Below are 12320 nucleotides of genomic sequence, written 5' to 3' on the forward strand. Positions count from 1 at the left end.
TGATGTGCTTAGCACAGTAGGAAAAGGTCAAGAGCTGGGCGCATTTAAAACAGACCAGACAAATTGGAAGTAAGGAGGAAAATGTGTCTAACCACTTCCGGGTAAGCCCTCCCTCCTGCCCCCGCCACCCCTGCAACCAGCAAAGCCCCTTCAAGGCCCTTATAACACTTGTTTCATGGAAAACTTCATTTAGGCTGCCTGATATCCTTGAATTCCACCCACCAAAATGCTGTTGCCCCAGTTGAACCCCAGGGAAGGAGATGGGACAGAGTCAGAAGAGAGAACAGGGTCTGGATCCTGTGGCCTAGGTGTTTGCAGGGAGGTAAATGGGAAATTGGGTAGCCAGGGCCTATACCTGAGAGCAACATGGGGTCTTTGTCCAGGGACTTCTTGACATGGTCAGATTCCCCTGTCAGAGAGCTCTCATCAATCTTCAGATCGTTCCCTTGGATCAGGATCCCATCTGCAGGCAGCAGATCACCTAGAGCACAAAGCGGAAGGAGGGACAGTGAAGGAGATAGTAAGAGACTGGCTGAGGGTAGGGACCTCCAACTCCTTCAACCCTATCTCATGGCTGTTCCCACGGGCCCTATCTAGAGAGCAATGGCCGAGAGTACATGGAGACTCTTTATAAGTCTTCAGCTCTGTACAACCTGGGAGAAGATTGCTTTCCAGGCATTATAAATTCAAACTCTTATTCATCCCCAATACCTTTCCATGGCCTGAATGTTATACACTTTTAACCTTAAGACACACAGGGTACAAGTCTGACAATCTTGTGACAGTTTCAGCTACTCCTTTCTGAAATTCCTTCCCACAACCTCTTTAAACTCTAACCTAGAAGTGAATACAATTTTGGATCTTATCTTTTTGAGTTTTCAGCAATTCCCAGCCCCCTCATGCCAAAGGACCTATCCCTTAAATGGGGGTGGCGGTGGGGTAAGCAAAAGAAACACGGAGCTCTCACCGTATTTGACTTGGGCAATGTCACCAACCACAATCTCAGCCACAGGGAGCTGGATGAGTTGACCATTTCGGATGATGGAGAACTTTTGCTCCTGTTCAATGCGGCTCTGCAGTCCCCGGAATTGCTTCTCTTTGCTCCAATCATTAAAGGCAGTCACTAACACCACGATGATCACTGAGAAAAGGATGGCTGCCCCCTCAATCCAGCCAGCTTGTGCCTCATTTTCATCTTCTGGGGTAGTTGCGACTTGACCACACACTATCCCAGGAAGGGAGAGAAATAGTCACTGAAGGGCTTTTGTTGACATTAAGAAATGGGAGTAGTGCTTCCACAATCCCCCCAAGATAGAAAGTCAGGAAAAGTGAATAACAGCAAATACAACTGTTGGCTGGAAGAGGATATCAGAGGATAGCAGGATTGAGTATTGTCTTATCACCAGTGTAACTATTTATGTTAATCCAAAAGAGGCAAATGACTAAATAGTACCAACTATCAAATTTAGGCAAGTCACACGTAAGGTCACACTTATGGTTCCCAACATGGTCAGGCTTTCACTACTGTTTCCCATCATGCCAGACAATTGGTGGTGGGGGGCACTTTGAGATGTAGGGTTTTGTTGGTTGGATGAGGGCAGAGAATTCCTGGCTAGGGGTGTTGGTTCACACTTGCAATCCCAGCACTCTGGGAGGCCAAGGCAGGCAGATCGCTTGACCCCAGGAGTTTGTGACCAACCTGGGCAACATAGTGAGACCTTGTCTCTATGTTATAAAAATTATTAAATAGGCCGGGGAAGTGGGTCACGCCTGTAATCCCAGCACTTTAGGAGGCCAAGGCGGGTGGATCACCTGAGGCCAGGAGTTTGATACCAGTCTGGCCAAAATGGTAAGGCCCTGTCTCTACTGAAAATACAAAAATTAGCCAGGTGTGATGGTACACACCTGTAATCCCAGCTACTCAGGAGGCTGAGGCATGAGAATTGCTTGAACCCAGGAGGTTGCAGTGAGCCCAGATCAAGCTGCCGCACCCAGCCTGGGTGACAGAGCAAGACTCCATTAAAATAATAATAATAATAATGATCAATAAATAAATGTCTTATAAGGGTAGAGGATTCCTGACATTCTGAAAAAGGATTTAATAGAAGACAGAGGGTGGGGATGGGGTGGGGAGGAACCCTGGGAGTAAGGATGAGTTGGAAGAATAGCTTAGTAGCTACTGCTTGGTTTCCTTTGGAAAGCCCACTCTGGATAATGGGGGGAATGTTTTAAGCTATAACCTGTCGGCCACCAATACTAAGTGCTTGGTGGTGGTGGTGGAAAGAACCCAGATAAGAGTCACGCTGAGCTGTTTAGGACACTCACATTCATTTTCTTCACCAGCAGGGCGATAAAAGGACAGGACCAGGGAGATGATGGCTGCAATCTCCAGGATGATGAGCGTGACATCTTGAAGAGCTTCCCACACTAATTCTAAGAAAGTCTTGGGCTTTTTGGGGGGGATCACGTTGTGTCCAAACACCTGCCTACGTTTCTCCAGATCTGCAGGGTTCCCAGACAGACCTGAAAAGGAGATAGGAGTGGATGAATGAACGTAGAAAAAAAGGAAAATGATAAAAGGCAGTTTTGAAGTGGCAGTGAGCCACGATCATGCATTACTCTCTAGCCTGGGCAACAGAGAGAGACACTGTCTTAAAAATAAATAAAATGAAGAAGCCAGGCATGGTGGCTCACGCCTGCAATCCTAGCACTTTGGGAGGCCAAGATGGGTGAATTGCTTATGTTTAGGAGTTCGAGACCAGCCTGGGCAACATGGTGAAACCTTGTCTCCACAAAAAAGACAAAAATTATCCAGGCATGGTGTGGTGCACCTGTAGCCACAGCTACTCAGGAAGCCGAGGTGGGAAGATTGTTTTGACCTCAGGAGTTTGCGGCTGCAGTGAGCAGAAGTGATCACGTCATTGCACTCCAGCCTGGGCAACAAAGTGAGACCTTGTCTCTAAAATAAAATAAATAAAAAAGACCCTTTGCTTCCTGATTTGCTCAAGTATGAGATCTAGTTAGAGACAACCATGAACTTTCAGTCTAAAAATGGGCAAAATGAAACTAGTCAGCCGTGGGGCCACTCACTTATCTTAGTAACAAGTATAAGCTGGATAAATACTTAACCAGACCTAAAATCTTATCTGCTACTGATTGAGTATGCCCCAGGCTCCAGCTCTGAGAACATAAATATTAAAGTGGTTCTTGGGATTCACATAGAACTTTTATGTCATATTAACAGGTAAATGCTGCGGTGATTTAAATGCAGGGTGAGCTGCCATCCACTGGCTCACACACAAAGGCCAGGAAGAACAAGCTCCTTGCTCAAGGTCATGCAAGATGGAGGCAGAGCCCACACATGTGTCCTGATTCTAAGATCCAGGAGCTTTAGAGGAGCATCAGAGCAGAGTCTTTGAGACTATAACTTGTGGGCATTCCCTTTAAGCACATGTGCCCCTCTTCTGTCACACACATATACACACCTGTGTGCCTAGGCCTGTGCATGTACACACACAGAGGCACAAACACACACCACTGAGAGATACTACCATTCTACTAAGGACTAAGTAGGTACTAAGGGAAGTACTACTACTCAGATTGAATAAAAAGAGAACAAGAAAGGTGAGGCCACAAAGTTTTCAGATACCACACAGTACCTGATTAGCAGCATCCTCCCTACCAACACACGTTTGCTTACATACCTGTGTGTACACACACCACATACCACACACACTATACAGACACATACACACCACAAACCACATACACCACTCACATCACACACCATATACACAATATACAGACACATACACACCAAACACAAGCCACATACACAATACATACCACACAAATATATGACACACACACACACACACACAGACCATGCACCACATACATACCACACCTACTCTGTAGGCACTTTCCCAGAGGGACAAGAGATAGGTAGAATTATTCTCAGTGCTTTCCTTATATTTGGGTCCTTTCACAGGCCCCCATGTGGGGCACTCTTGAAGGGAAGAAGGGAAATCCTACCATGGCGATTAATGCCAGTTGGTATTCATCAAGTTGTTTACACACTGAGGCAAATTAGTCCTGGTTTTGGCACTGGAAGCTGTTGGCTGCCGGTTTGAAGGGTTTCCCACAGGCAGCGTAGGGCGACTTTTGTGTTGAAAAAAGGTTAGCAGCTGAGGAGGGTCAGAATCAGAGGAAGGGAACTTCAGCTGAGCTTCACAGAGAGAACAAGAAGTGGATGACGGGGGCGACAGGGACAAAACGGAGGCAAAGGACTTGGCTGCCAGAGGCTTTCTTTACACTTTAGTCAATGTGAAGGGCTATTCTGTTGCTGAGGAAGGAATGCAGATGTGGTATATGGGCAAATGTCTACTCTTCACTGAAAATCTTCACTGAATAGAACCCAAGAGTGGGCCGGGCGTAGTGGCTCATGCCTGTAATCCCAGCACTTTGGGAGGCCAAGGTGGGTGTATCACCTGAGGTCAGGAGTTTGAAACCAGCCTGGCCAACATGGTAAAACCTCATCTCTACTAAAAATACAAAAACATTAGCCGGGTGTGGTGACGCATGCCTGTAATCCCAGCTACTAGGGAGGCTGAGGCAGGAGAATTGCAATCTGGGAGGCAGAGGTTGCAGTGAGCTGAGATCACGCAACTGCACTCCAGCCTGGGCGAGAGAGACTGTCTCAGAAAAGAACCCAGGAGTGTTACCTAAGTGTCAAAAGAAGAGATTTGGGTTAGGACCTGAGGAAGACATCTGGACAGATAAAGATTTTGAAAATGGGAAAATAGGTACCCAAGGGAGCATTATTTGCAGAGTTTGGGATGGCCTCCATTTCCCTATCCTATAAAACAAAAAGCATTAGGAGACGTACATAAGATACTAGATGTGGGGGGTGGGAGATGAAAGTGGGGGGGGCAGGGGATGAACTGGCATCCACACCTGTGCAGTTAGGGGTGTGAGGGTCCTCTTTTGAGACCACATTCACTTGCTAGTGCTTAGGAGAGAGACACATGAGCTGGTTAGAGAAGTGGTGCCTGATGTCTTATCCAGGGTCTCCTGACTCCCAGTGCCGAAGCACATCACCCTGGCCTCCAGCTTAGGGGCACAGCTGAGCCCCGCAGAGCTGTGAGGTTTGGCCAAACCTCTAGAAGCAAATTGGGTTGCTCTCCAGAGGCTCCCTGCCCCCACCAGCCTGAGAAGTCAGGTTCCCAGTAGGAGGGAAAGCCAGGGCCTGGGAAAGGAGTGTTCTGGGCAGGGCATCTTTAGCCCCAGACAGGCAGAGGCAGACTTGCCAGGGGGCAGGGCCTTGCTGGTCCTTTCTCCCCAGGGACCAGAGATGGCAAGGCTGTGCCAAGTTGGGTCTGCTGTGCTGGAAAGCCAGGCTTGCTGGCAGGAGTGCTGGTAATTTATTAATCTACCTGGGATGCTTCTCAAAAAAGCAGGATTCACAATGTAAAGGGAGGAGATGCCCTTTCCTCCTTACCAAGGTTTAGTAGATGATTATGAGGGCAAACCAAGACATCAGATATTAAAGATCATAAGGTGCACCCCAATAGCTTAATGAAATCCTCCCTCCCAAAAAGAGGGACAAATGAGGGGCAGAGAACAGGGCTACCTGTCCCTCTCTGCTCTCATGCTAATACCCGGTAATCATCTTTGATGCCCAGCCCCCATCTATATCATGTAGTTGAGAAATCCTATCAGCTTCAAAATATATCTAAAGTCCAATCACTTTCCATTTTCACTGTTATCATCCTGGTCTAAACCATCCTCTCTCATCTGGATTATAGCAATGGTCTTCTAACTGGTCTCCTTGCTTCCACCCTCCCTCTCCTGTTCTTAGTCTCTTCTCAATGTATTAGCTAGAATGATCTTTTTTAAGATCCAAGGCAGTACATGAGATTCATCTGCTCAAAACCCTCTGGCTTTTACTTAGAGTAAAACTAGGCACCAAGGACTTAATGATGGGCTTCCAGGCCCCTTATGACTCCCCCAGCCCCCCAGTCCTTATCTCCTACTAGTTTCTCTGTGTTCACTGAGATCTGGCCCAACCGGCCTGCCTGCTGTTCTCTAAATGCAGTAGACAGGCATCTACATCAGGGCCTGTGCACAAGCTGTTCCCTCTGCCCAGATTCCTCTTTGCTGGAGAGGGCTCACTTCCTCACCTCCCTCAGGTCTTTGTATAAAGGTCTTCTTTTTAGTGAGGCCTACCCTGACCAGTGTATTTAGCTGGCACTCTTGATCCCCCTCATCCTGCGCAATCATTTCCCTCCACAGGTCTTCTCACTAGCTTATAATAGGACACATTCATTTATTGTTTGTCCACCTCCTCAAGGGCAGGATTTTTATCTTTGTTCCTCAGGCCTACAGCATTGCCCGGCACATCATACACATGCAAATTTGTAGAATGAACTGAATGAATGAGTGATAACTAAGATTGCTAACACTTAAGTGATTACTATGTGCCAGATGCCTCACCAGGCACATTCATGCCTTCTCGTTCAAGCATCACAAACCCCTACATGGTAGCTACTATTAACCCGATTTGACATAGAAGCAAACTAAGGCCTGGCAGGGGTATGACTACTTGAGCTTATTAAGTGGCAGAGTCTATGCCACCCCACAGGGGGACACTGGATGCCAGCCTAGATACAGAGGACACTGGGGCATGGAGACAGCTGCACTCAGCTGAGGCTTCAATCTAGTGTGACTAACTTGTTTCGGTTTGCCTAGGACTTGCCAGGTTTTAGCACTGAAGTTTCTGCCTCCTGGGAACCCCTCTCAGTCCCAGGCAAACAGGGATGGTTGGCCACCCTACTTCCTTCACCACAGGGCAGGGTTGCATGCTGCTTTCCTCTGTACATCTAAGCAAGCCAGTGCTGTTCCCACTGTCTACAATTGGGGTGGATTAGTTCTGTCTTTTTCCTTCCTGGCCTCAGGGATGGTAACATTGCCATCAGGTTCATCAGAGTCCAAACCTATGAATTTTGTACTCAATAAAACATTTCTTATGGCCTTTTTTGGACCCAAGCAAATGAAGTGACACACACTATGGAAAACATAAAAAGTCAGGCCTTGCTCTTACCTAAATGCCCTCAAAGTCACTTGCTTGCTTCTTTTTTTGCCATTTTCTACTCATCTATGTGTTCCACCTTAAGTCACCCTGAACTTGTACAATAGCAACCTTAAGTCAAGTGGCTGTTTCAGTTCCCAGTATGCCCTGTTGCAAGGCGGGGCAGGTCAAGGCTCTTAGCTATAGTAGCCTTGGGAATCCTCTCTGACATGTGGCGAGGCATGGGAAAGCCATGTGGGACTGGGAGCTCGGCCAATCCCCAGTTTTGGGCTTTCCATTCCAATTCTTTCTGCCCTAGAGAGTCTTTCAGGCCCTGATCTCAGCAGCTGTAATTTCACACAAATACTTGTCCAGCCCGGGAAAAGGCTCTAAAAGGCCCTGATCTCTGCAGTGGTTTCTCAGATACTCACACAACCTCCTGGAGAGGGGAAGGAAAACTTGGCAGAGAGAGAATGCTGGAAACACAGGAAAAGGGTTTCCCCTAGAAATTCCTCAGGAAACTGAGGGGAAATCTTGTCCTCAAGAACATGAGAGAGAAAGCCCTACCCAGAGCGGGAGTACTTCTGGCCCTGTGAACCAGACTGAACACATGAGCCGGGAGAGGCAAAGAGAATGTTCAGCTATGAAGTCAACACCCCCACCCCATGCTGGGGAGGTGCATGACCCCTGCCCAGGCTGGGTGGGAACGTGGAATAAACAGCAGTGGAATATTTGTGTCTGCCATGAGTGTGCAGGACCTAAGGCCTGGGAGGAGAAATGCAGCCCAGCCCTCAGTGGCTTAGCTCCAGCAGGGAAGACCCAACGACATCGGCAGAGGCACCACTTATCAGAACCAGCTCAGCCCCAGAAAGGGTGGGGCTAGGGTAGACATCAGGAGGGACTTCCCAGCTGTGTGAGTTACGATACCTTGCCAAAGGAGGCAGCAGAATCTTCTCCCACTCATATAGTACCAGGGAGAATTTTCTCTGGGTTGATTTGAAGGCGGTCCTCTTTTGGAACTTGAGAAGAACAGACAGCAGAAGACCTTTTAAGTCCTTCCTTAAAAACCCTGGATTTGGGCTTGGTTTGGTGGCTCATGCCTGTAATCCCAGAATTTTGGGAGGCCAAGGCGGGAGGATAGCTTGAGCTCAGGAATTCAAGACCAGCCTGGGCAATACAGAAAGATTCTGTCTCTACAAATAATAAAAAAAATTAGCTGGACATGATAGCATGTGCCTGTGGTCCCAGCTATTTGGGAGGTTGAGGCAGGAGGATGGCCTCAGCCCAGGAGGTTGAGGCTACAGTAAGCCGTTATTTTGCCACTACATTCCAGCCTGGGCAACAGAGCAAGATCCTGTCTCAAAAAAAAAGAAAAAAAAGGCCAGGCGCGGTGGCTCACGCCTGCAATCCCAGCACTTTGGGAGGCTGAGGCAGGCGGATCACGAGGTCAGGAGATCGAGACTATCCTGGCTAACACAGTGAAACCCCGTCTCCACTAAAAATACAAAAAATTAGCCAGATGTGGTGGCAGGTGCCTGTAGTCCCAGCTACTTGGGAGGCTGGGGCAGGAGAATGGCGTGAACCTGGGAGGCAGAGCTTGCAGTGAGCTAAGATTGCGCCACTGCACTACAGCCTGGGCAACAGAGTGAGACTCCATCTCAAAAAAAAAAAAAAGAAAAAGTTAAAATTAATTTAAAAAAAACCCCAACAACCCTGGATTTGGGGACTGAGGGGGAGGAGTAGCTTAAAATCAAAATAGGGCCATGCAAGATCTAGCCATCTCTGGCTAATAACCAAATGCTACTCTTCCGAGTATACAGCAGTTTCCCTGCTTCAGGACCCTCCAGTTTAATACACCCACGACTTGGACATTTGCTCCCTATCTGCTAGACTTCCAGCTCCTAGAGATAAAACAGTTGATCCAAGGTCACAGCCAGAGGATGATGAACTTGGAGAACAATGCTGCTTTCCTCATTCTGGTCAGCAAAACCCTTCCCAAGGTGGGCCGCTTCCTCAGGGCATGCTTCCCTTTATCCCGCCCCCGCTCTTGGCCTTTTTTTGAAAACAGCAACTGTGGCCCAGGGAAAAAAGTCTCCCTAGAGCTCTCTAGTTAGCTTTCTGCTTTGCCACTCTGCCACCTTCTGTACTTCATGAATGTGCTTCCATCTGGTGTCATATTCCCACTCTGGAGCTAAATAATAAGAATGAAAGCCCCACTTTCGGTAGATGCAGTATCTGCTTCACCCAAGGAGGGAATGCTATTTTTCTTCCCACCGACAGCTAATGGTCCAATGTAAGGCAAGAATGAGAAGGTTAAAAACCAAATCAGACCCCCAAAAAACTTGCAACAGTTGCTGCTGAGTTGTCAAAGGAATGGAGCATAAAGGGCTCCAGGAGAGAAAGCAGGAAGGGGAAGCCTCCTGCTTCCAGGTTGGGGAAGCCTTAGCTACTCTCCTCCTGAAGATGCCTCTGACCCCAGCTGGACAGCATTATGCCAGTGAACCCAGAAGCCCAGCTCTAGGCAAGGAGGGCTAAGTAGAAAAGAACTGGCAGAGCCTGGGCTGGGCTAGGAAGAGAGAACCCACAGCTTTCAAGAGGCCAAATTCAGCCCTAGGCATGAAACTCAAACCAGACAGGGAAGTCCTAGGATGCAAAGTGGAGTTCCCTGCGGTGGGGGATGGGGAGGGGCAGAGGGAAGACACTTTTGGCTTGAGTCTTTCTCACATCTTGAACTAGTTAGTGCTAATCCATCTGCCCAAAGTTTGGCAGGCAGAGTGGATCACAGAATGTTAATCTCTGAGGCCATGCCCAGATCACTGTTATTAGGGTCACTTATTTGCCATCCTTAGTAGAGTTGGGGCAAGAGATGATGGCTACAGGGCAGAGGGTACAAAGAAAGAGGAAAATAGAGGTTATGCTTCTAACCTCAAGTGGAGGAGCTCCTAAAAATTGATATTCCGGAACAGACTATAAGCTCCAAAGATAGGGAAGAAAATCTCAAAGAAGCCAGTTGCCCATCTTCCTCTCACATCTGTTCCATCCCATCTTCACTCGCCTAGTCCTCCACATCCCCCTAATGCCACCGTGCTTTAGAGCAGTGATCTCTAAGCTGGGGGCATGCGTCTATCTGTTAGAGTGAGGAAAATATTAGACCATTTTGTATCATCTCATCCATTTCTATGTTTGCCTATCTTATTATGTAAACAAAAGTGTTAGATGTATTAATAGTAAGGCAGTATGTCTTGTAGGTGAACATTTACTTGGGATATGTACTCAATTTTTTCCAGATTGACAATACTACTAGAAATTTCAATCTGCCACACCGAGGAAGAGCCCAATCCCAGGACATCTTAGCTTGTAGCAAAATGGACAATTCTGGGTAAAACATGCCACTGCCCTCAAAAGGCACAGTGACAGGAACACAATTAAGCCCCAGAGATCTTAAGGTGATAGATGTTCATCTAAATCCTCAAGCTAATGAAACAAAATTGTAATTTGGGCTGGCCATCTTAAAACACATTTTTTTTCCCCTCCTGCCACTTACTCCCCAAGGAATCTCAGCTCCCTAAACCTAGTAACTACCTAGTAATTAAGGAAGGCAAAAATGCTTGCATCTTATGCCAGGAATATTCAGTAGGTGGTAGCAATGATCATAGAGCGTGGCCATGCTAGAGCTTCCCTGGGTAATCCCTAAATGATACAGGTGTGCTGTCTCCAGCTTCTAAGCCCCCCTCCCCTCCCCTGTAATGCCTGCAGCTTAGGTCCCCATACTGTGTTCCCATAGACCCTGCTCTTCCTCATCAAAGCCCTATGGCAAGATTTCTGAAATTGCCTTCATTTATATGCATCTTCTTTTAGCCTATAAGCTCTATGGAAGGAGGGACTGCGCCTGTCATGTTCACCCTTGTGTCCCTAGCACCTAGCAGTTATTAAGTATTAGTTGAATGTTGTTGAAAAAGAATTCTAGGCCCTTAATATCTCACTGTCACACCTTCAACTCTGCAGAGGAGAAAAGAAGTAGAGGGGTACAGAAGGAACATAAAACAGAAAGTTCCACCAACAATCTTTTGGATCCGAATTCAACCAAAATAGTCTTCAGCCTTTTGAAAGAAGGCCTACAGTTAAAAATTTACTGTTTATTCAAGGCTCCCCTTCTCTCCCATTCTGGTCTGGGCCCAGACTTTGCCTCCAAGGGCTGGCCTAACTCTTCCTCAGAAAACACCATTCTTCCTCCTAAAAAGGATAGCATAGCTAAAGACCAATGTGCAAAGTTCTACAGGGAAAAAAGAATACGTATAACCTCTACCTAGACCACCTAGGACCATCCCTTTTTCTTACACACAAAAGGGTATTGAGACTAAGGAAAATACCTCTTCCTTCTTCCTCTAAAGCCACAGGTAATTTTCATCCCAGATTCACAAAAAGCTTCTTCCACTCACGAGGCCATGAGATTCCACAGGAAACCACATAGAAGGTAAAAGCCTATCTTCTAGCCTATACCAACCAAACTGCTCTGTTCTTTGGGGATTGGAAAGATTGGTTGAGGTGGGAATGGGACAGGGAAAGAAAAGAATAAAAGGAGGGGGAGAAAAACTGGAATGGGGAACGAAGCAAGCAAACGAAAAGGATTCCATTGTGCAAAATGTTCAGATTGTCCCTCCTGATAAACCCAAGGCAACACAGCTTGCCCAGGAGCTCCAGCCTCACCCCTGCATCTTTGCTTTTGTTTATATACAGACATAAAGACTGAAATCTTTAGTTACTTCAATGTAAACATGTATTCTCCTTTATGTCTCCCCCACCCTTTCTTGTTGCCCTAAATTTTCTTCTCTTTTTGGCTCATGCTGTCAGCCTTATTTCTGGTTGTTGCTGAAGGCCATGTAGCTAAACATCTCCAAGCCTTCTTAAGTCTAACCAACTCCTGGCCACTGGGGCAACTCCTCTTACTCTAACTAGCTAATGTATACTCAAGGAACACAAGCCAGTGTCAAAACATTGGGCTGAGGCTGGGCACGAGGGCTCATGCCTGTAATGCTAGCACTTTAGGAGGCCAAGGTGGGCAAATCGCTTGAACCCAGGAGTTCAAGACCATCCTGGGCAACATGGAGAGACCCTGTCTCTACAAAAAAAAAATACAAAAATTAGCTAGGCGTGGTGGTGCACACCTGTAGTCCCAGCTAACCAGGAGGCTAAGGTGGGAGGACTGCTTGAGCCTGGTAGGTGGAGGTTGCAGTGAGCCATGATTTCACTA

General features: G+C 47.2%; 1 protein-coding gene across 4 annotated transcripts in view; it reads right to left on the reverse strand.

Moving 5' to 3' along the window:
- ATP2B4 (ATPase plasma membrane Ca2+ transporting 4) overlaps positions 1-12320 on the reverse strand; it is a 117644-nt gene that overhangs the window by 43251 nt on the left and 62073 nt on the right. For all 4 annotated transcript variants that reach the window (XM_055234875.2, XM_055234874.2, XM_063613229.1 and 1 more), the window contains exons 3-5: positions 2326-2523; positions 968-1225; positions 356-481 (exon numbers count right to left, since the gene is read on the reverse strand). In XM_055234875.2, coding sequence (XP_055090850.1) covers positions 356-481; positions 968-1225; positions 2326-2523 — 582 coding nt within the window. The remainder of the gene's footprint in view (positions 1-355; positions 482-967; positions 1226-2325; positions 2524-12320) is intronic.

This window comes from Symphalangus syndactylus, chromosome 19 (genome assembly GCF_028878055.3).
Source record: "Symphalangus syndactylus isolate Jambi chromosome 19, NHGRI_mSymSyn1-v2.1_pri, whole genome shotgun sequence".
NCBI lineage: Eukaryota > Metazoa > Chordata > Mammalia > Primates > Hylobatidae > Symphalangus > Symphalangus syndactylus.